This window comes from Pongo abelii, chromosome 10 (assembly GCF_028885655.2).
Source record: "Pongo abelii isolate AG06213 chromosome 10, NHGRI_mPonAbe1-v2.0_pri, whole genome shotgun sequence".
In the NCBI taxonomy this organism is placed as follows: Eukaryota; Metazoa; Chordata; class Mammalia; order Primates; family Hominidae; genus Pongo; species Pongo abelii.
In genome coordinates, this window is record NC_071995.2 from 127,728,525 (window position 1) to 127,753,372 (window position 24,848).

Consider the following 24,848-nt stretch of genomic DNA (forward strand, 5'->3'; position numbering starts at 1 on the left):
CATTTTTGATTGACGACGAGCTTCTCCTGTGACAACATGCCAGGGCTTCACACAGGTGGCTTCAACACCCTGGAATTTGGCTGCCAGGCAGCAAAGTTTGGTTTCTGTGCCACTGGAGCAGGCAGGATGACAGCCCCTAAGGAGGTCCCAATTCCCTTCCTCCAAGGACACCAGTCACATTGGATTTAGGCCCCACATTAATCCAGTGTGGCCCCATCTTAACTTGATTCCATCTGCAAAGACACTGTCCAAATGAGGTCACAGGTTCTGGATGGACATGAAGGCTGGGGCTATATTAGTCAGCCCAGTACAGCAGCCATCTACTTCTCTGATGCTGAGGGGTGGCTATGTCACAGGAGGGCTGGCCCCCATGGCCTCGAACATTCATGTTGGGTTGGGCCTGCCTGGCCCTAAGTCCTGCAGAGCCGTGTGGATGCATGGCTTTTTCCACTCTTTCTTTTTCTCCTCCAAGTTCACAGCCCGCTGTGTTTCTCCCTTAGGCTTTGCTAACAGTGAGGACCTGGAGGCTTCTTTCTCCCTGAATGGCATCCTCTTGTCAGGCTCAGGATCCTGCTGTGTGTAAGGGCCAGTAAAATCATCTGCACCATTTACACCTCAGTTTTGACTCACTAAATCCAAACCCCAGCCTTCACCAAACACAGAGAGCTAGGTCAGGAATCCAGCCCTTTCCCACAAAAATAATAGTCACATGGCCGGGTGTGGTGGCTCTCGCCTCTAATCCCAGCACTTCGGGAGGCTGAGGCGAGTGGATCACTTGAGGTCAGGAGTTCGAGACCAGCCTGGCCAACGTGGTGAAACCCCGTCTCTACTAAGTTCTTGACCAGGTGCGGTGGCTCATGCCTGTATTCCCAGTGTTTTGGGAGGCTGAGGCAGGAGTATCACTTGAGGCCAGGAGTTTGAGACCAGCCTGGGCAACATAGTGAGACCGTGACTCTACAAAATATAAAATAAAAAAGTAATTGGGTGTAATGTGTGTCTGTAGTCCCAGCTACTCTGGAGGCTGATGTGGGAAGATTGCTTGATCCCAGGAGGTTAAGGCTGCAGCCAGCCATGATTGCACCACTGCACTCCAGCCTGGGCAACAGAGACCCTGTCTCAAAAAAAAAAAAAAAAAAAAAAAATCTGGGCGTGGTGGCTCACGCCTGTAATCCCAGCACTTTGGGAAGCCAAGGTGGGCAGATCACTGGAGGTCGGGAGTTGAAGACCAACCTGACCAACATGGAGAAACCCCGTCTCTACTAAAAATACAAAATTAGCAGGGGTGGTGGCGCATGCCTGTAACCCCAGCTACTTGGGAGGCTGAGGCAGGAGAATTGCTTGAACCCAGGAGGCAGAGGTTGCAGTGAGCCAAGATCTCGCCAACGCACTCCAGCCTGGACAACAAGAGCGAAACTCCGTCTCAAAAAAAAAAAAAAAAAAGAGGCCAGGTGCAGTGGCTCACGCCTGTAATCCCAGCACTTTGGGAGGCCGAGGTGGGCAGATCGCCTGAGGTCAGGAGTTTCAGACCAGCCTGACCAACATGATGAAACCCCATCTCTACTAAAAATACAAAAATTAGCTGAGCCTGGTGGCGGGCACCTGTAATCCCAGCTACTAGGGAGGCCGAGGCAGGAGAATCGCTTGAACCCCGGAAGCGGAGGTTGCACTGAGCCAAGATCGTGCCACTGCACTCCAGCCTGGGCGACAGAGTGAGACACCATCTCAAAAAAAAAAAACAAAAAAAAAACAAAAGTCACTTTACTCCGATGCCAGACTTTCAGGAAGAAGCTTATTTTCACTTCTCCATTCTTAAAAGTGGAAACCTCCCTTGCCCTGCATTCCTCTTTTCTGTGAGTCCCTTGAGGGCGTCTCCTCTCTCCTCCAGCTGTCTGCAACCTGTCAGGACCCCACACAGAGCTCAGCTTGCCGGCAGGAACCTGTGGCACGTGGACCACCCCATCCTCTGGAAAAACTCCCTTCACTTGGCTTCCAAGACACCTCCTTAGCCTGGGAACCTCAGGTTCCTACTCCATCAACATCCAGGCCCTCACCGAGCTCACCCAAACTCAGGTGACAGGTGTCTACCCGCAGGTGACTCCAAATGCATCCTTCCCAACCCCAATCACTGCAATCAGACGTGCAGAGCCGCTTTTGGACATCTGTCTGGAGAAGCCCTTTAGGCTTGAAAGAAGGGATTCGTGATTGACTCGAGAGTTCCAGAAAAGAATTAATATACCAATACAATTTTTATTTATTTATTTTTTTGAGATGGAGTCTCCTTCTGTCACCTAGGCTAGAGTGCAGTGGCGCGATCTGGGTTCACTGCAGTCTCCGCCTCGTGGGTTCAAGCGATTTTCCTGCCTCAGCCTCCTGAGTAGCTGGGGTTACAGGCATGCACCATCACGCCCGGCTAATTTTTTGTATTTTTAATAGAGACGGGGTTTCACCATGTTGGCCAGGCTGGTCCCAAACTCCTGACCTCAAGCAATCCGCCCTGGCAGCAGCTCTGATTAAGCAACAGGGAGATGTTAGGGACGGGTAAGGGGAGTTATGCAATGGACCTGCCCAACTTCAACTCCCACCATCAAAGCCCTAGAGGTCAAGGGGCTCATCCTGCGTTTCTGGGAAATGCCGTGCTACTTGCCGGCCTCCTCAACTCCCTATGCGTTCTGTGGCTGAATTCTGATGTCACTAGCCCGGCACAGCCCGGCACAGAGACCAGAACACAGGTCTCTGTGCCGTCCTCACCACTGGGAGGCTGTGACCAGGCCTAGTCCCTGAACGTCTGGGGGTGTCTGCTCATCTCGTCTTGAGACACGTCTCTCACAACGCATTGGTTTGGGATTAGGTCAAACAGAGAAAAAACAAGGTCCCTGGCATTGGGCTGGCTTCCTCTCCAAGCAGCCCTATGACAACCTGAGCATGCTTAGCTCATCTGGAAACCAGCAAATGCTGAGTTCTCTTGTTACTATCCAGCTTTCCATCATTCGGCTGCTTTTTCTTTCACCCTTTACATTCTGTACTTTTCATTTGCTTAATAGATTCTAGTCCAACAAATTACTTTGTAGGCATTATCTCCTTTAAAAGGCCCTATTTCCAAAAGAACAACATGTGAGAATGAACATTTAAAAATATTTACTCAAGTGACTTCATTGTTTGAGAACCCCCGTTAACATATGTGGCCCGTGTTAATAACAGTGTGTATCACTCGGTGGCACACAGCAGTTTCACATTATTGCAGCATTCCGCTCCTGCTTAATGTGCTTTTTTTTCCAGGTGATGGGATTTTGCACCAAGTGAAATAATTGGTAATATTGAGGATCATCCATTTTTTATTACCTAGAATTCAGAAGTGATCAGGACGGGCCTGGTGTGACTCTGAGATGCTGGGCTGTTGGGAAGCGTGATGTGATGTGGTACTGTGCGCTCTCCAATCCTCCGGGAAGCAGCATCTCGGCCCCTGGGGGTGGGGGGCACGAGGCCGGCCCCAGGGACCCTGCACTTGTACAGCCTGTCCGCAAATTCAGGCAGGACACACGGTCGCAGTCTCACCCTGGGGTCACTGACCACAGGCCCGGTGGGTCCCTGTCAGTCTTAAGAACTTTTTCTCCCCATCTGCCCGTGACACCATGGAGAAATGAAAAGCTCTGTCCTGCCCAGCTTCCCCGAAAAGAAAGTCTGGGTGAGCATCTTCACATGGAGTGAGAAGACATTTGCTTCATGAGGCCAACAAAAGCCAGTTACACACACACCGAAGTCTTCAGGGCAGGCACATGTTTTGTGCGTATTTATTCAATCACTGCTTCATGCTGTAGGGTGAACTGGATCAACTATCTAAATTCAGATGAAAATGTAAAAAGTTGTCTGATAAAAAAACAGCCTTTACTCTCACAGAACACTTCTGATGCAGGATGGGAAAGCGGCTTTCCTTCCCCATGCCACACGATGCTCCGGTGGACACCCAGCATCCTATAATATCCTGGCATACGCCGTGCCACCACCCACCTGGAGGCAGCATCAGGATCCCAGGGCTGAGGGCTCAGGCCCACGAGGCTGCCCCCCTCCGGCAGATGCCAGGCGCAAGTAGTGGGCTGTCACCTATGCTTCTGACCAACTACAAAGCAGGAACTCCCTCTCCAGGTTCAGCTGACTTGCCAGAGCGGCTCTGAGCTTGGGAAACGCTTTACTCACGTGTGCCCGTGTATTATCAAGGCTGTGACAAGGGCACAGAGGAACAGCAGGTGGAGGTGTGCAGGGTGAGGTGTGTGGGAAGGGGACCGGGAAGCTCCCATGCCCACCGAGTGTGCCACCCTCGGGGAACCCCCATGAGTTCACCAACCAGGAAGTTTTCGGAACCCCAGGCCTCTGGGGTTTTATGGAGGCTTCATTACGTAGTCATGACTGATGACACCACTGGCCACTGGTGATCGACTCCACCTTCTACCCCCAACCCCCCACTTCCTGGAGGTGGGGGAGGGGGAGGGCTGAAAGTCCCCCTACTCCAATCACCAGACTGGCTCCCTGAGCAAGCACTCCCCGCTCCTGAGGCTGTCCAGGAGCCACCACAGATTGCCGCATTAGAACAAAAGATGTCCCCATCACCCAGGAAATTACAAAGGCCTTACCAGCTCTAGGTCAGGAGCTGGGGTCAAGGGGTCAAACAGCAAATATGAAAACGTGGGCTTCTCCTAGTGCCCTATCTACAGGGGTTGCAGGAGTTCTGTCCCAGCGATTTAGGGCCCAGATCAAATCTGTTTCTTATCTCATCACAATATCACAGGCTGGTACCCTGATAACTCTGTCAACTGTCCAACTGACTTTCTGGAGAGAATTTTCCTCGTAACATCGAGGGTGCACCCAGCTAGAAGCGGGGGCTGGCGGGACAGACGGAGCGGACGGATGTGGTTGCTCACTCACCGTTCACACAGCCCGGGGCATCAAGGGCACAACACACAGGAGGAATGATCCGAGAGCTCTCCCGACGCCACCTGCCTTTCCCCTTCCGTGCAAAGGCCTTATGAAGAAAATCTGTTTGACACCATGGGTTATTTTTACATGTGATATATCCTGAAGACATGAGTTCTGTCTCCGGAAAGTGGTATCCTTCGTAGCACAAGGCTTTTCGAAACCTGCCCCACTTATTTTTTAACCTGGGCTCACACCTCCAGCCCCTCTGAGATCCAGTGACACCATGAGTGTCATCTGTCTTCACTCTATTCTACCTCCATTGGTTGAAATTTCCTTGTATTTTTCTGTAGTTTTTCTATACTTTGTATTACACAACGAACAACAACGTGAGGGTTTTTTGGTTTGCTTTTTGTCTTCTCCAAATGCTGAAACTACCCTTCAATGCAGAGGACGCTGCAGAATCAGGAGACGTGCCGGAGCATCCGAGGGCTGTGCAGGAGCGTACTTCCCCACCCTCCCTCAGTTCCCGACTCGGGGAGCTCTGTGCCTTCCACACAACGGGAGGAATCCACACGCCACACCAACAGAGACTGAGGACAAACCACGCAAAGAACCGGCTCATGGATTTCGAATTTGAGATGCTTTTTATAATAAAGTTATGCCAAAAATACAGCAACAAATACAGAAAAAGTATTAACAAACGGAGAAGCCCCAGATACATGTACAGTAACAATACAAAAATGTGACTGGTTAAACAGCTCAAGTTCACATTTAACACTTTCAATTATTTTTAATTACACTATTTCTGTTCAAAAGAATGTTTTCCTTACATACAACCATGGTCGGTCTTTAGTCTCAATCGTACCAAAATAAAGCTATATATAAGCACTGACTAGGTAACGTGTGAAATACCCTGTAAGTTGCTCTGTGGCTTGAGATGGGACACATGGTCTTGAATGACTCTTCTGCATGCCTTGCCTTAAGAAAGAAAAGTAATGTTGATGGTTTAAAAAGTAAGTACTTTTTGAAGCAGCAGATGAAATGTGTTTACTACCAGCCTAAATCAAAGAACATGGCAAGAGCAAGATTGTTCTCAGGAAGGAAACCATAAATATGGCATTTATGTAAAATCCTTGCAGCATCTGACCATGCTCTTATCTTTAAAAAAAAAAAAAAAAAAAATCCTCACTTTCCTAAATATAAGTAACAGTTTATTAATTTTTGTTTTTACAGTGAGATATGGCTACGGGAAGCAGGTGATACTATTTGTTTAAGAAACTGAGATGCCAACTAACACGTGTAGTTCCCCAAGACTTTGCAATCTCCATTTGTGGGTTTCTGTAAAAAAGGGAACCCAGCTAGAGGATTCACAGAGACCTTGAATGACAAGCGACATACTCGAAAACTGCAGCTCTCCTCCCGGAGGGCCCAGCGTGCCAGGAGACACGCCGTAGTAAGGCACTTACCAAGCTCCTTTGGGTAGAAGGAAAGAAATCAATCCAGGCAACATGCAAGTTTCAGTGAAGTCAGACATTTTACGGGAATTTAAAGTTTTGCCTGTTCTCAGTGCACCCCAGTCAGTTACTGACATGTCAGCCTCAGAAACCGCACATGGCCTCAGGAAGGTCAGGCCCTCCCGCTGGTGGGCACGCCATTGGCTCTTGATCGCTGATGGTCTCGATGATGGTCATATTTCACAGAAATAATGAGGAAAAGCAGGAGGGTAACTCCTTGAATAGCAGCCAGAAGAAAAAAGTAATAGTTCAAATAGCAGCCGTTAATATTACCTGGAGAAAACAAAAGGAAAGTGGCAGGTAAGCTGCACTGCCACAGATATTTTTTCAAGACTTTACTATTTAATCTGGTTCCCACTAAGGTTTAACTGGAGTCATAAAAAAAGAAACAAATGTTGTCTCTGTAGTCCAAAATGCACAAGTATCTTGCTTTCAAAACCACTGGAGAAGCTCCCTGAAGTTAGATACATTGCCAGTGGGGGCTCTGGAGGTGGGCTCTCTGCAGCCCCCCACCTGCCCCTAGCAGCCCATCCCTCTCTTCTGTAAGGTAAAAGGAGGAGGTTCTCTGAGGAAACTAGGAGAGGTGGCTCCCCAGTACTCAGGAAAATCCCTGTGTGGCCTGCAGACACACATGCGGTGGCGAAGGGGACAGTGTCGATGCAGAATGTGCCTAAGGCCGCACGACAAGGCTGCAAATCAGGAGCAAGGGGAAACCTGCCAACCCAGCCTCCTGTGACTGCTAATCCCCCCACACCAGAACATCTGGGCAAAGTAAAAAACTACCTTCCTGTGTTCTTGCCACCAAAAACAAGTGTTAGCCGGTCTGGTGTTATTTCCTTCCTGCCTTTTCTGAGGCAGTGTTCCTCTCCTCAACTACTTCAGGGGAACCTCCTCCATTTATAGTTATGATTGGCCTGGAACTGTATTGTTGAGGAAAGCAGACACGAAGATAACAAAAGAGCGCCTGACTATCTCCTGATCGAATCCTGAGGTGAACGTCTTTATAACTTGGCTATAGAACCTGTGCACTTTTTAGCATCACAGATTGCACTATGACACAGCCTGAACATCGTGAATTCTGGATTCACTGCATGGGTCGCTGACGGGAAACAACACATCCAAGACACCAGGGCCGACAGCTGGACAATATATCAAAGGAATCGATGAGCTGGTTTTTGAATGTGTCTTAAACATGTTCAGGTTTTAGCATCCTCAAACTGACACAAGCAGCTACCTCTGCATACTTTAATACAAAGAGTTAGCATACAATGAATACCCAACCCAGTCCCGGGCACTATGGAGGCATTTTACATGCAACGTTTGCATCCCAAGCAGGCTGGACAGCACAGAGGCTAAGGTCATGGACCATGCAGCTCAAGCGATAAGGCTTGAATCCGGCCTCTGAGATCTCTGTGCTCAGTTCCCCCATCTGTAAAATGGGGAAGGCACTGAGGAGCAGCATTTCAGAAAGGCACTCAAGAGGGAGTCTGGACACGGTGAGGGTGCTGGCACCACGTGCCACGGTCATAATCCCCCTTTCACAGAGGTCTGGAACTGTCCACTCTGCAAACTGGCAGTCTCTCCACCAGAGAACAGAGTTTAGCCAGCACCGGCTAACATCACCACTCAATGTGCAGACGTGGGAATGATGTGTGAGCAGAAAACGGCAGGACTTTAGCTCGTCATGACTGATCATCCAGGCCAAGCCGAGTGTCGCCCTGTGCTCTCCACCACGGCTGCTCCTGCCACCATGTCCGTCCCTCTGTCTCCGTACCATGTACATCACCTGCCACCGGCTGGAAAGCACTGCTGCATGTTTCTGCACGAGGTCGCAGGCGCATGTGGCCGGCAACATCACGAGGGGAGCGAGTGCTTTGGAATCAAGTTGCTCCATTTTCTGCTCCTCTTCAAAAACACTTTCTCATTTGTTTATTTTAAAAAGTGAGACTCCCTTTCTTCTGAAGACCTTTTTAAAGCTGGGTTATTCTGGCACTTCCTTTTTCTATCTGAACATATATTGCATGTTCAACAGTGCATTTATCAAATAAACACAATATAATACGCGTCTGGGCCGGGCGCAGTGGCTTATAACTATAATCCCGGCACTTTGGGAGGCCAAGGTGGGTGGATCAACTGAGGTCAGGAATTCAAAACCAGCCTGGCCAACATGATGAAACCCCGTCTCTACTAAAAACACAAAAAATTAGCCAGGTGTGGTGGCTAGCGCCTGTAATCTCAGATGCTTGGGAGGCTGAGGCCAGAGAATCGTTACTTGAACCCAGGAGGTGAAAGGTTGCAGTGAGCCAAGATCGTGCCACTGCACTCCAGCCAGGGGAACAAACGTGAAACTCCATCTCAAAAAAAAAAAAAAAAAAAACCCACACATCTGTATGGTGAGATCTCACACATTTTTAAAGAATGCTCATTCACACCAATTAAAGAAGATAATTTCCTGTGTCTACTGATTTAGAAAGACAGCTGCTAACACCCTGAATTCTACCAGTCTAAAGCTTTATTTTTTTCGGCAGATGTTTTACACTATTCATTCAACCCTTACGACTTACCAGGCTCTGTCCTGGACACTCAGTGGAAAGGCAAACCCCAGCTTCCTGGAGCCTGGCACTAGCTGTCACTGCTGTCCCAACACTGGCATTTGACGCTACTGAGACGAGGTTGTCATCAAAATATCAATGACATCATTTTATGTGCCTATTTTGAAATACAAGTCTCCCCAAATGTACCAGTCACTGAAAACTTCCCGAGCTAAAGCTGGCAGGCCACGTGAACTGAAGGCTGAGGCCACATGAACTGAAGGCTGCGCAGCCCTGCGAGAGTGGAGGTGCGGTCTGAGCCCGCCGGCAGACACACCATGCTTCGTCAGGGTCTGTCTCAGGGTGGCATTACACAGGGTATTCGGAAACGCCTAAGTCGCCTGGGAGAAAACCTCCTGTGCATTCCTGAGCCTCTTCACAGACAGAAGGATAATTACACAGGAAGATGGCAAACACTAGGGTTTTGACATTTGACAAGACAGGCTCTTGGGTCCCCGAGGAACGAGCACACCTGCCCCCCAGGCGCACAGGCAGGACAGGTATTCACAACAGCCCCACACTGCCAACATCCGGGCACCCACTGACAACAGCATGGATAAATGCCTCGCGATGGCTCGTACAAAGGAGCAGTACTCAGAAGCACAGGGGAGACACTCACAGACAGAAGTGCTAAGTGAAAGGAGACAGCCACAGCCCAGCATAGGACAGGCGAGGGTAACCTGTGGGGGCCAACGCTGGAATAGTACAGGTTTACCTTCTAGGGGTGGGCAGTAAACTGAGAGAGGCAAGGAGGGCTTCCAAAAGTTCCTCCACTGAGATCCAGACTGCAAATACAGCAAGCTGCGCTTAAGATTAGAGACCTTTACTATGGTATGCACCTTCTCCCCAGCTTAAATAACACTAATAAAAGGAGCCTGCTGGGAGGTGGGTAAGAAAAAAACAATGTAACAAAACTCTGGGGACTCTCCCTTCACAGTGCTGTGACTTTCCAGAAAGCTATTTCCCGTGTCGGTCATGAGATGCTGAGGCAGGGCCAGGGATAAGGGGGGCACAGACACCCCTGGAACCTGGCCTGAGAGCTGCTGCTCCTTCCAAGGCCACACAAATTCAGGGAGAACTCTCTCTGAGGGGCGGGCTTCCTGTGGATTTCCCATGTCACAGCCTTTATTTCTCCACCCAGGATGCCAAGGGCTGCTCGACAGATGAGCTCCAACTCTCCTTACTGGTGTGAACCAAGGAGGCTGCCATGCAGCCGGGGGGCACAGCCTGGGGGCTGCTGGCAAACACACCTCCTTCATGAAACACTTCCCATTCTTGAGAACAACAGACAGATCCTGGCCCATCCCCAGCACACTCGCCCTGAGTGCACCAATGCAGGGGAAGTCCACAAACAACCTGTCAGACAGAAATGATGAATGAAAGGTCAACTCTGAGATGTGAAATTAAATTAAGAATGAGGATTAAATGACTAGAAAGCAACGAGAATGACCAGCCAATCCTTTATGACACATTTAAAGATAAAACAAAAACCAAGAACCAGAATCTTCATCTTCAGAGCTATGGACTTTGGTGTTTCTTTGAAGGAAGTCTGTCCCACGTACTACAAGAGGATCTTACTCCTCGGGCTGTTCATCTTCAGGAGAAGGCGGGAATGAAACACCAGCCCCAAATCCACTTGCCCTCCTCAGAGCAAGCAGCCCTGAGCTGGCCACGGAGGTGGCACCCACAGCCAGAAAACATCGGTGATAAGTGTCCAGGGGACATTGGTGGCTTGGAGTTGTGGGCCTTACATTAGGACTCCACAGGCCTATACTCATGGAAGGACTCTGGGAATTCTGCAATTTCTGCAGAAAAGTCCCCAAACGTTCATCAGATTCTCAAGGGGATTTGTAACCTAAAAGTGGCTAAGTACTACCAGACCAGAGCAAATGCCACATGATTATACAAGAAAAAGTAACAAGGTTGTTTTGTAGATAAAATATTTTTACAAAGGAAAAGAAAGAAGAAACCTTCACTTGCTGGGTCCATTTAAAAGCATCGTAAACCTGGAGAAAGCAAAACTCATCTTTTATGAGTGGTTCTGTTCAACACTCAAGATGCCACCTACTGGTATTAATTGTAAAAACCCATTATGATTGATCACGAGTAATATGTTTACTTTTAAAAGTAACTTACAATCTATCTTGTCTTTTTCATATCAGAAAAGGTACTGTTAGGAAAAGAGAACGAAAGTACACCACCAAGTTAAAGAAAGGGAAGCTTGGGGTGCAGATTCAGCTGCCTCACGAAGACTGTGCTGGACGGGGGTGGAGAAGGTGCCTGTCCGTCAAGGACATCCCCATAAGGAGTGGTGGCTGCAGCAGCTGCTCGCCGGGCTGTGGCCAGGGCAGGCTTGGCCCCTGGGATGAGAAGAGAGACCTGCTTGTCTCTTGAAAACCGTTCACGATGTAAGGAAACAAAGTGATGCAAGCAGCACAGAGCAGTGCTGTGGAAGGAGCGCTGGACAGGCAGCTCGGGACAGGCCACCCACGTGAAAACACCTCCGCTCACTCAGCCATCTCCTGAGTGCCCGCGCCTCCCCGTCACTGGCTATTTTCAAAAGGGACAGGATGCTGGTTCTTACCAAAGTCTGTGTGGCTGCTCATCCATCCAATGGCTTTGATAGACACCAGCGCCAGCAGTCCAGAACCCACAAATGACCCAACGCCAGAGAAGAAAAAGAACAAGCCCATTATGGCACTCTGCATGGACTTGGGGGCAGCTGAGTATGCAAATTCCAGGCCTGAGGAAAGAAAAGGGAGGGTCGTTTTTGTGAAAGGGGCACTTTAACACATGGGATCAATGCTTTTACCTAATATAGCAGAGGAAGCGTGGGGTCTCCTAGGGACTGAGTCCTGCAGACAGGTACAACCTCTTTTCTACTAGGAGGACGATGCTTACTAGTGATCAAGAAATCAATGGCTATGGGCCAACTGTTCATTCTCCTAGCCATTAGGACAATTCCTAATAAATTCAATGAGCAGAAAGTTAAATTCCTTGCTCTCAAGCTTAAAAGTAATGTGATTTGTTGGCTCTTAGACTTTTGTGTTCCTTAAAGAGATTAAAGAAAAAATTGTCCTATATTGTCAAGGAATGAGTGTTTGAAAACTAAGTACACACACTAAACTGGGAAATCTCCGTAAGGATTCTATTTCAAAGGCAATATACTTTATCTTTTTTTTTGCTGAGACGGAGTTTTGCTCTTGTTGCCCAGGCTGGAGTGCAATGGCACGATCTTGGCTCACCGCAACTTCCGCCTCCCTGGTTCAAGCGATTCTCCTGCCTCAGCCTCCCGAGTAGCTGGGATTACAGGTGCATGCCACCATGCCTGGCTCATTTTTTGTATTTTTAGTAGAGACAGGGATTCACCATGTCGGCCAGGCTGGTCTCGAACTCCCGACCTCAGGTGATGCACCCGCCTCGGCCTCCTAAAGTGCTGGGTTACAGGAGTGAGCCACCACGCCACGGGAAATACACTTCAAAACTATTTTGGCAGGCTCATCTATAAATTTAGATTTTTATAACTAGACACGGAGATTTGAATACACAAGTCCATTCCGTTGTGATTTATCCCCTTTACAAATTCATTAGCCAATTCTGGATGAGTTTTCTACAGTGAAAACCACCACTGACTACTACACCCACACATCCATCCACCTCTGCATATCACTCATTTTCTCTTCTCTCTCACTCTCAGCAGCCGGACAGATCTGCCCAGAGTACACTTGTTCAACCACTGCAGGATCTCACTAATAGGAAAAGGGAGGCCTGTGAGAACACGTTTCTAAAAATTAGATCTGCTTCTTTACGTACATCTAAACGAAGTGCACTGAGAGCTGTGAGCTCAGCCCAGCCAACACGGCAGCATGGCTGAGGGCTCCGCTGGGAACTATCCAACCACAATTGCTTTCTTCTTCTCTGTCCTGTGGCACTTATAGGGTAGTTAACAAACTTTCATGAAAATATTTTGCGATACTGTTTTTACACAAAGAAAGGAGAACCTCAGCACTGGTGTGTTTACCTAGCGATTCATATTCTAAACCACACATTGCCAAAAACTACAGAAGTGCTGTGCTATCCTTGTCTCAACATATTCCAACAGCACAGTCAGAATGCCAGAGCGCTCATGCTTGTGCCTGGACTCAGACACCTCCGGCACTAAAGGTCCTCACCTGCGATACTTGCAAAGATCTCGCTGATCCCGATCAGCACGTACTGCGGCACCTGCCACCACAGTGACAGATCGGCAGCATGGTAGACGACGTTGCCGATGGTCTGATTAATGGTTTTCTCTTTAACAAGGTTCAGCCTTTTACTCTCCAAAATTCCTAGAATTCAAAAGTAGGTTAGTGTAATATTCATTTATTAACATTTACAGTTAATCTAAAAATCTGATGTTTGCTACAAGACTTCGTAGCGAACGTGATTCTGATGCGTGAAAGGACCATGTCTAATCACAGCTTCCCCCAGGACTAATAGGCCCCCAGCCTTCAGCCTCCTAAGCAGGCTGAGTGGAGGTCATGGCACAGCACACCTATTTCACTTCGGCTGTTTACAGCATCTTATATAAAATCAGATGTTCAATATGTTTCATTTAATCCTCAAATATCTGGATTGCTCACCCATACCTCTTTTGTCTCTTACAAAGGGGAGTAGGAGAAAGTTAAATAGTCCTACTGTAGAATTAACAGTAGTGCTATTTTACCTAACAGCAGGTAATACTGAGATTTCTTCCAATCATAGTGATGGATCGAAAGTGTTCTATTGATTTATTATTATAACAACAAATGATGATAATAATGATGATGATGATGATGTTGGTTTCTCTGCATAGGGTAGGCTTAATCTTTGCAACAAAGTAAGCTGACTTCACAAATCAACCTCTGCTCTCAGCAGCACTGAGATCTCACTGCAGGTGCAGGCTAAGTTACTGGTCACCTATCAAGTGTAACAGAAAGACATAAGAAAAACAAGCAAGGACAGCTGCTCCTACTCTATAAACAAAAATCAACCAACGGAAATAAAGTGTTAAAGCATCTATTTGCAGGTCCAAGTCCTTAGGTTAAAGATACCACCAAGTTTTATTTGATAAAGAATTCTTATTGCAAATTAGGTCACAGGCCCTAATATTTAAAGCGTATGTAAAGATATGCTTATTTTAAAACACGACTATGAAGAAAGGTCTGATCAGAGGGCAATGGAATGAAGATATTAAAAATGTTCCTTCTAAAACCTGAGCATGAGAAAGGACCAGGATATGATTCATAGGGCGATGAGAAGACAAACTCTGGAATTTCCACCTCAAATCTCAACTGAAATGCCAAGCAAAGTGAAAACATTCTTCAGGATCAAGGTAGAGAGAGACCTTCGAGCCAACCCACAGCTTACTTCCATCAGAAAACCTGCAGCCCCACCCTGGAAGAGTGTCAAGGGAAACCCAATCCTTCCACTGCACCCTCCACGGGCGAAACATAAACGCAGACCCAGGCAAGGGCAGCAAACTATTTAGAGCCTTAGTTGCTCTGGAAAGGGCATCTGAGGGCATCTTAATCAGGCAAGGCTGGTAGTGACAATAGGGACTGTCCCCAAATGACAGCCTCCCTCCCTGACAGGGCAGCTGACAGCAACCATAGCGCTGCACCTCTAGACCTGGTATCAGCGCCTTCAAACACCAAGAATGAACTGTGCGGCAATGGCTTCCCCTAGACACCCAAGGTCGCCAGCTCCCGCCTGCTCCCCTGGGACCGTAGCTGACTACACTGGTCCCCACTCCTTGAATGGGAACAGAACCAATGCAACTCAAGCAGAAATTCAGGTCAATTTTGGAAATAAACACGAAAGCTGAATACCACTTTTCTCCTTCACAGGACAGGAGGAGAGCCATAGGACGACACCAAAGTGTCTGCAGGGGGCAGGACAAGGGAAGGTTACTCATGCGGAGGACAATAAGTAGATTTTATAACCTGAATGGGAAAGATACTACTATTGCTACTGGCATAGTTCTACCAGAGAACTCATCTTATTATTCAAGAAAACACAGACTCTGAAGACTAAGGATGAAAAAGGTAACAAAGAAATTAAGGGGATGTTGCCTTAAGAGAGACACAAATGATGAGATCAAGAATTAGGAGAAGAGAAAATGAGAAAACAAATAAGCCTGATTATTGTTGAGACTGTTAGCAGAGATGAGCAGCGGCAGAGGTGCACGCACAGCCGACACTGCAGAAACCAGGATGGGGACGGGTGCCCTCAGTCACGAGCGAGGCGGAGAGGCAGAGCCAATGGGGAAAGTGACCCTGCCTGGGAACAACTGAGAGCCCTGGAGAGGCTGGGACAGGCCGAAAAGCAGCAGGGTTCAGGCTGAGTGACAGTGACATGGCAAGGGGGCACCCAGTAAAAACAAGCATGGGATGCAACGCTGGATAATCAACACAGCAGTCAGGATAAATGAGCCAAATCCTTCAGACAAAAGTCATCCACTTACATCAGTTCAAAAAATAAACAAAACTGAGTATTACGGTTAATACACAGAACTAAAGCATAATATAACCCAAAGATTGTAAATAAAGGAGAGGACAGGCCAGGATGTATCAGACAAACAATCATAAAGGGAAGAGGTGACAACAAAAATACCAAGAGAGAAAAAGAATCAAAAACCAAAATAACCAATAGGTGCCATGTATGAATTGTTCCTTGTGTGATGAGCCGCTTTTGTTGACGGATTCACAGACAGCACCTCATTTATTACTCACAGTAAGCCGGGGGGAGAAATAACGCAAGCTCATTTGATGATGAGGAAAATGAGACTTGGAGACAAGTGGCAGAGCTGAGGCCAGGCTTCACAGCCGGCTCTCAACGATGCCACATGCGCTACCTTCCAATCAAATGGCTGTTTCACTATGGATGACACATAGTATCCAGATAAAACACAAATCATGAACTTTAATGTGAATTAAAATACCATCCGGCTGCTAGAATCTCACAGGAATACACTTCTTTTTGTCCTTGTCAGAACAAGCAGACGAAAAAAAAAATACAGCTTTATTTGACATAAAGTTTACAAACTACAGACACAAACAGAAAGCAAGGCCCCAGACCGACTTCGTGACAACAAATAATTCCTGAGGCTTACAACATGTCCGGGACGACACGATGAATGGGACAGACACAAAGATCTGGGTCCTCGTGGAGCTCTGTTTTGACAGGCTTATGTTTTAAGCCCACATGGTGTTTTAGAAAGTGTTTGGACAGGACCTGCCTGTGCCTTCCCATTCACCACAGACCCACTGTGTTATTCTTGGACCACGCACTCATCCACATGGCCTCAGGCCCACTGCCAGTATTGGAGTTTAAGACTCCTGCTGTAAAAGACCTAATTAATATATTGTTGGTAGTATTACAATATATGAATCATCCTATTCACCTACAACATTTTTAGAGAGTGATATCTGGCCATAAAGGAAGCCTTGAAATCCCCAATGCAGGAATTATAAAAGCCATAATCTCTCCTGACTCAACAAAATTTGCCATCATTAACAAAAGTATAAACAAAAACATCAATATGGTAAAACCTAAAAATTATCTGAAATTAGTCTTAGGTCAAAAAGAAAACCAAAACCAGTTTCAATATTCACAGAAAACAAGAGAACATTAAAACAAATCAAAGCACACAAGAACTGACCAAAGTAGTAACAACAAGTAAATTAATAGCATTAAATTATCTTTTCATTATTAAATAGAATAGAATAAGTAAAAATGAATGAAAGCCAGGCCCAGTGGCTCATGCCTGTAATCCCAGCACTTTGGGAGGCCAAGGTGGGCAGATCACAAGGTCAGGAGTTTGAGACCAGCCTGGCCAATACGGTGAAACCCCGTCTCTACTAAAAATACAAAAATTAGCCCAGCGTGATGGCAGGCGCCTGTAATCCCAGCTACTGGGGAGGCTGAGGCAGGAGAATCGCTTGAACCAGGGAGGCGGAGGTTGCAGTGAGCTGAGATCACGCCACTGCACTCCAGCCTGGGTGATGGGAAGGAGACCCTGTCTTGAAAATGAAAAAGTTATCAAACAAATTTCCTCTCAGAGAGGTAATGGACTCAAGATGACTTCACGCCAGGCAAATGCTTGGAACTCCTTGAGAACAGAAAGATAATTATTGTCCCCTTAAAATATTCTCTGGCCTACAGAGAAAAAGAGAGTATACCAACTCTTTTTAAGAATCTATATCACCCCATCGAAACCTGCCAAAAACAACCACAGACCAAGGCCAATTCTAGATACAGATGCACACGCGCTCAATGATACAGCAGCAGAGTCAGGTCAGATGATCAACATCAGCCTCTTTTAACAAACAGGGTTTGTTTTCTAAAATGCAGGAATAGTTAAATATCAGGAAGCTAATACAATAATATAAATGAAATACATGAGAAGCCAAAGGCAGCTGGGGGGAGATGCAATTATCCTTGGATACCCTGCCAAAAAAATCCAACCTTCATGCTGGCTAGATGTTTAATGTCATCACAAATACCTACTTTAACAGGCAATGATACAGTTTCAACTTAACTGTGAGCTACTAGTGGCAGTCCCATTAAAATCAAGGATGAGACTAACGTTGAATCAAAGAAAAACAGAAAGAGAGATATAATTATTACAAAGACAGAAAAAGAAACTATATTATTTGAAGACAAAGAATGACCATTTGAAAATAGTTCACTGAAACTCACAGAATTTTATAAAATCCCATATATGAGGAACTGAAAATACATAAAGTAGTTAGGAATAAACCTAACATAAAAGGTAGAGAATCTAAAGAAATGTATAAAACTTTCCAAGATTCCATAAATAAAATTATAAGAAATTTTTTTTTTTTTTTTTTGAGACGGAGTCTCACTCTGTTGCCCAGACTGGAGTGCAACGGCATGATCTTGGCTCACTGCAACCTCCACCTCCTGAGTTCAAATGATTCTCATACCTCAGCCTCCGAGTAGCTGGGATTAAAGGCATGCACCACCACACATGGCTAATTTTAGTATTTTTAGTAGAGATGGGGTTTCACCATGTTGGCCAGGCTGGTCTCAAACTCCCAACCTCAGGTGATCTACTCGCCTTGGTCTCCCAAGGGAAAATCTTTTAAATGGGAAAAAAATCCATAAGCTAAGAGATAAAAATCTCAAATCCTTGAATAATCATGATCTACTATGTAACAACACAAAAAAGAAAAACCTATTAGAAAAATGGGTACAAAACAAACTGTACACAGAATATAACCATGTACAGTTATATTCTGTGGGGATCCAGGTAAACCATGACCCACCTAAGATGATAGAGTTTGATAAATTTTGGGAAAGAATCTTAAACGTCACTAATAACATATGTTAAAACAATAATATACCATTTTTCAACCCTTCAGCTAAGAAAAGATTAACAGAAAAAAAATCATTTATTATGGGTGTAGATTTATTATGAGTGTAGATTTATTATGGGTGGAGGTGGTAAGCTATAAGCAAAATCAAGGTTCTTTCCCATTAAAATTTTGGTTTGCTATGATGGTTTCAAATCTCTACTCAAAGACCATTAACGTCTCTAAATAATACTCACTAGAGCTGGGAATGAAACCGCATCAAATATGGGCAGGTGTTTTATTAAATTTAATAGATTGTACGCATGTCAAGTTATAAGATATATGTAACTCTTCCCAACTACTGGCGGGTAAAGCTTCTTCCCAACACTGGGTCACTTGGGAAAGAACGCCTGTTTCAGAACGCACACATGCTGCGAATTTTCCACTTCCATGTCACCAATTCAGAGGCTCTGGAGCTGCTGCCGTCACACTAGGTCAGAGCGCATGCCTCCCCACAGGTGCCAACACTCAGTAAGAAGGCAAGCACTGTGCAGAGGCTGCCTGACTCCAGTCAGTACGTACCGGACTTGATGTACTGTGGATTTTGCTAGCGCTTTTTTTTTTTTTTTTTGAGACGGAGTCTTGCTCTGTCACCAGGCTGGAGTGCAGTGGTGCGATCTCGGCTCACTGCAACCTCCGCCTCCCGGTTCAAGCGACTTTCCTGCCTCAGCCTCCCGAGTAGCTGGGACCACAGGCACCCGCCACCATGGCCAGCTAATTTTTGTATTTTTAGTAGAGACGGGGTTTCACCACATTGGCCAGGCTGGACTCAAACTCCTGACCTTGTGATCCACCTGCCTTGGCCTCCTGAAGTACTGGGATGACAGGTGTGAGCCACCGCGCCCAGCCTGCCAGCGCTTTTTAAAGACAGAACTGACGGAGTGCGATGGGGAAATCTCAACAGTGACTGGTCTGGCACTTGTGTCCTGCATAAACACACACAGAAACCACCAGAATGGACTGCATGGCTCTCAAGGCAGCCCACAGAAGTGATTCAGCCATTTATGAAACTGAAAGAGAGGATGTTGGGAAAGGAGCCCAAACCAAGTAACTACTGGAAAAGCCTCCGGAAACCAAGGACGTCTCCTTTCCCGCAGGGAGGGAATGAGGACTCCCTTCCTTGGCATCAACCAGTGTGGTGACCGGGCACAGAGAAGGCACTCCAGCCCCGGGGGGAGAGAGAGATCTGAGGCCAAAGCTGAGCCTGCGCTTTGGGGAGGTAGGACAGACAGGCAGACACAGCCTCCAGTGCAAAGACTTCCTGCAGACAGCCCTTCTGCGTGCGCACTCTGCTGAACTGCAGCCTGCAGCTAGAGCCCTGCGATGATGCAGTTCTTCTCTGCCCATGCTTATTTCCCCATGTGTCACAGCTCTGGAAGAGAGGCTGAATTATAAAGAAGGCACAGCAAAAACTTCATTCAGACATGACCTCACTTTAATTATCTATTTGAACAAAAGAAAATGCAATAGTCTTCTAAAATGTCCCAGTCTCTAGAATAGAGATTTCTTAAGCCCAGGGACTAATTTCTTTAAACCTATTAAGTACTATATCAATATATTCAGTCTGGCAAAAGTAGATGAAAGGCTGCTATGAAGGCAGCATTGTTTGAGAATATTAAATTCCATTTCAGCAGTGCTTAACACTGAATTCCTCATAACAGCAGATAATACATAGTTGGTTCAAGAATATCAACTTTTCTTATTATGTAACTAAGCTGTTTTATCATTCAATAATTTTCAAATATTAATGAAGGGAAAACTCCAAAATAATTGAGAAAGTCAGCAATACCCAGCTTTAACAGCAAAAGATAAACAACTCATTTCAGCACATAAAAATTATGAAAACAGAATAGAAACCCTCAAAAGGATAACTCTCCTCATCAGAGTTTAGAGACTTAGGCATTCGTTCTTATCAGGTTTATTTGTAGGGGGAGGAGATGCTGCCCATGAGCCTGTAACAATCTAGAAACATTTTTGTCACCAGAAAAATGCACACAGAATTTTACATAAAAAATTCAAAGGACTCACAGGCACCCTGACACTTGTTAATAAACCTAAGGTTAGTAATCTAAAGGTGGAATTCCCATCCTTGAGAATGATATAGTACCTTTAATTTATAAAAATTCATTTATTCAGCATTCAATAGCCTAATTCTAAATCAGTAGGTAGAGAAAAACCTCCCTTTAACTCAGTCCAAACGTCACTTTTCAGAGCAACCCAAAGGTTTTAGTAGCAGAAGAAAAATGATGTATCCTTAGGAAAATAATCTTAAACTTTAAAATAAAGGATTAGTGCTGTAAAATAACTGATACACATCCTCTTTTACAGACATGCACTTCCTGAACAACCTGGGGCATGACTGGGTGTGAACACTATATTCTGAATCCGCAACTGCTGCAGTCAGGCCTGAGGAGGAACGGAGCAGAATGCCTCTTACCTGCAGCAAAGGCCGAGCACATGACAAAGAACATGCCCACGGCGATCCTCTTCAGGGAGGATGGGAGCAGGCCGTGTCTTCTCAAAATGGGATCGACCAGTTTGTCCTTCAGAGGGATGAGCAGGAGGATGAGCACAGCATCAAACATGGTCAGCCAGGCTGCAGGGAGCTGCGGTGAAACACAGGAGGAGGCGTTTACCACCCACAATACAGGCCATCACCTGTCTAGAGAACCAACGTCTCAATGGGAGAAATGCATGTAAAGAACAGTTCCTCTCCACAAGGTACAACCTCTTCAGTTTAGAGACAACAGAACAGGGAAAAGATTTCTTTCTAAATGAATCTGCATTTGCTTTTCATGTTTTGAGGGGAAACGTGTTTTGAGGGGAAAATAATCAGGTGAAAAATACTAAGTAATGTTGAATTGATGTTAGTCAACCTAATCTAGCTATTGACACAACCAATGAAAAAATATTCTCTAAAATAAGTAAAAACTCTATTTCAATAACAATGCTTTTGTGTTGGCGCTGTTAACATTTATAAAACATTTACAGTTGGTAGAAGGAATCCATTTACTACATAAGCCCAAAATGACAATTTTCAGATCATCACAATTGTTCCTACCGTGTGAGGGGTGGTTGTAATGTTTGAAATTTCTGGAATCCTCAAATGAAGACTCTGTAAAACATACGTTGTCTGCATCTAGGTATAAAAAACAGTATCATTATATGTGAACCAACCGTGCTCTCAAACACTCTAAGCATCTTGCCCCTCCCCTACTAGACTCTGAGATGCGACACAGCAGTGACTCCCAGAAACAGACAATGGCTCTAGTTTGAAAACAGACAGGTCAATGATTTGGTCATTGTAAAGTCCTCTGGAGATCAGTTTTGAAAAAGAATGGCCAGTTATCCAAAGGAGAAATTACATTAACAAGAGGGGCCTGAAAAACTAGAAGCATACCTGTTGTCAGCTTCTTTTTCAGAGAGGCTTTATTTAAACATAGTTAAAGCAGCCAAAATGACTCCATAACTAAAACCAAAAATTCCAAGATTCTGTAGACTCATGGAAAAAAAAATCACCTAGTCCTAACTACTTTAGAAATGGCCAAAACAAGTGCTAGGGTAAGACTTCATAGGAGATAAAGGAAATTAAACCTGTTTGTCACCACTCACTTGGAAATACACTGTCCAGTAAGGTATCAAAGCCAAGAAAACAGGGACAATCTTGACCAGAGCTTTCACATCTTCCACTTTCTCTTCTGTAAATGGCCCACCATGAGACATCTTACATGAATCAAACAGACTTTGTTTAGAAGATTGCTGAAAGACTCCAATGCCTTCACTTTGGGAAATAAAATGAAGGAATTAGTTTTCTTCCCCTCCCAGCAATCAATTATTTGGTCACAAATCAAGTTTGGAGGTAAGAAACCAGCTCACTGTATTGAATCTGCTTCAACTCATTCCATCACTTACTAATTGTACACACCCAACACAGCTACCTAAATTATTTATAAATGTCACAGAATGTACTGAAACAGCTGACAAAGGGACTTTCTAGTCAAAGTGCAATTGGGCTACTGTAATTTTAGCGTGGCTGGAAGATCTGTGATGACAGTGTGAACCACGGCTGAGCTGAGCCCCAGCGCAGCTGCCGGCTTGGCAATCTCCGCTTGGGGAGAGTCTGCAGCTCTACCTGACACTGGGAAGGACACCAGCTACACCACTGGATAGCATATGAAAAAATGCACTGGATTGTGGAATTTTTAATCAGCTAATTTATCAAACATCAAGACCTGACAGCCAATACCAACGCTGTTAATAAAACCCTGCTGGTTTAAACTGAGTCACCGGCAGGACTGAGGCAGGCTTCTATTCTAGGAGGAAAGCTGTCAGCTCTTGGATTAAGGAAGAGCTGTGGGGGAGGGCAGTGCTGGTGGTGATGAGAGGAGAATGCCCCTGGCTCTGTCCTCTGACAGTAGGAAACAGGGAGTGCCCAGTGCACCATGTCCCATATGCTCCCTCATTAACCATGTGGTGTTAAAACTCTTCAGGGCCCTATTGCACAGAGGAAGATGCCTGGGCACAGAGAGTGAGAAGCATGCCCGAGGTATGGCCAGGACTTGGACCCAGGCAGTCTTGGCTTTACAGCCTGAGGCCCTGACCCCTGCAGGACACCACTGCCCCTCCACTCCCTGCCACTGCCCTCACATCTGCCGGTCACAGCAGGAACATGGACCTGGCATTCCCAGCTCTTGTACTAACGAGTTTCACTTACTTGCTCTGGGCCTGCTTCATTATTTAGAAAATGAACAGGCCCCACTAGACAGCTCCACACTCTCTCCCAGCTCCAAAACACTCTAATGGGGAACGGGCACCAAGGATCTCAGGGGTAAAATGGGAAAACAAAGTGCACACTATTCCCTAAAGCCGGAAGTACCAGGAGAGAGTTAACTCCCATTAAGATTGTGTTTAACTGTGGGAAGCCAACAGAATTGGCACCTGTCAGCTTTCTAGTTTATTAACTCATGTCCCATTTTACTATGGTGCCAGTATTTTAAATTCTTTATCTTATAAAGCCAACATTTCAAGTCTGGACATTCAGAGTGGGGAAAAATAAAAGCGCAGAAAACTATAACTTAAAATTTAGGCAAATTTTGGACAAGAAAACTAAGTTCGATTCAACAAATACTGATCGAGTACCTGCTGTAGGCCTTGCATTGCTCTATCTGGGGGCTAAAGGAGAGGGCTCCTGTCCTTATGGACTTAGTCTAGCGGGGGAAAATAATCAGAAACAAAAACACCCAAAAGTGAAAATAAATTCCAAAGACATTATAAAATACTTTCACTAGAAAACATTAACTTCTTCAAGTACTACTTTTTTTCAAAAAGGAAATTAAAAGTCCTTTTGTACCTAATACAGATACTATCAGTGGTTTACCACATCATATTAAATACGTTTCACTAAAAACATTTAAATAACAACAAATCCATTTTCATACAAAGAATCATTCACACAGGTTACTGGTTATATTACTTTCGCTTTACATAATTAAAATATTTAAAAGCTGTGAAATCAATATGCATCTGAAGCTTTACTGGGTTATACATAGTGTTAGGTGCACTATTTTGCAACATACAAGGGTCCAACACGAAGCCACGGTCACAAGTGACACCCGAACACCCACAAGAGCCCTCTGCTCCTCCCACAAAAGTTGACAAGCTCCAGTTTCAGGATGCCTGTGCCCGCGTCTCTGTGAAGGCCGCATGCACGTGCGTGTATTCTTCAGGAAAAGAGTCCACTGGTTCTCACGGATTCCCAAAGAAGTATGTATCTCAAAAAGCTGTAGAACCATTTCTACTCTGGTCTGATGAGTTGAACAAATACGCCTTCATTTCTCATTTAATATCAAGCACTATATTATCTTCAAAACATAGATCAACCTGGATTGAAACTGAGATTGGGCCAGATGAAATTAAGTGTCACGACTGTAAAAATGCTGGGTATGTCATGCTTCCTCAGGCTTTGGAGGCCCAAATTTTTTTTTTTTGAGATGGAGTCTCGCTCTGTCACCCAGGCTGGAGGGCAATGGCGCGATCTCGGCTCATTGCAAGCTCCGCCTCCCGGGTTCACGCCATTCTCCTGCCTCAGGCTCCCCAGGAGCTGGGACTACAGGCACCCACCACCACGCCCAGCTAATTTTTTGTATTTTTAGTAGAGACGGGGTTTCACCGTGTTAACCAGGATGGTCTTGATCTCCTGACCTTGTGATCCACCCGCCTCGGCCTCCCAAAGTGCTGGGACTACAGGCGTGAGCCACCGCACCCAGCCTGGAGACCCACCTTTTTTAAGGCACCCTCGTCACAGTGGTCACCACTGACAGGGCCCTTCATGTGCCTGGCATCCTGCTGAGGGCCTTGCACACATCACTGTGCTCAGGCCCCACAGTGATCCCACGAGATGAATCCATCTCCACTGTACAAAAAGGAAAGCTGGGCTT

General features: G+C 45.9%; 1 protein-coding gene across 1 annotated transcript in view; it reads right to left on the bottom strand.

Annotated features, from left to right (window-relative positions):
- Window positions 1–5,529: 5,529 nt before the first annotated feature.
- Window positions 5,530–24,848, bottom strand: part of SLC15A4 (solute carrier family 15 member 4) — a 30,797-nt gene continuing 11,478 nt past the window's right edge. Inside the window, exons 3-8 of the mRNA XM_002823983.5 lie at window positions 22,024–22,192; window positions 21,473–21,550; window positions 20,849–21,017; window positions 13,186–13,341; window positions 11,598–11,756; window positions 5,530–6,695 (exon numbers count right to left, since the gene is read on the bottom strand). Coding sequence (XP_002824029.3) covers window positions 6,535–6,695; window positions 11,598–11,756; window positions 13,186–13,341; window positions 20,849–21,017; window positions 21,473–21,550; window positions 22,024–22,192 — 892 coding nt within the window. The 3' untranslated portion in view covers window positions 5,530–6,534. The remainder of the gene's footprint in view (window positions 6,696–11,597; window positions 11,757–13,185; window positions 13,342–20,848; window positions 21,018–21,472; window positions 21,551–22,023; window positions 22,193–24,848) is intronic.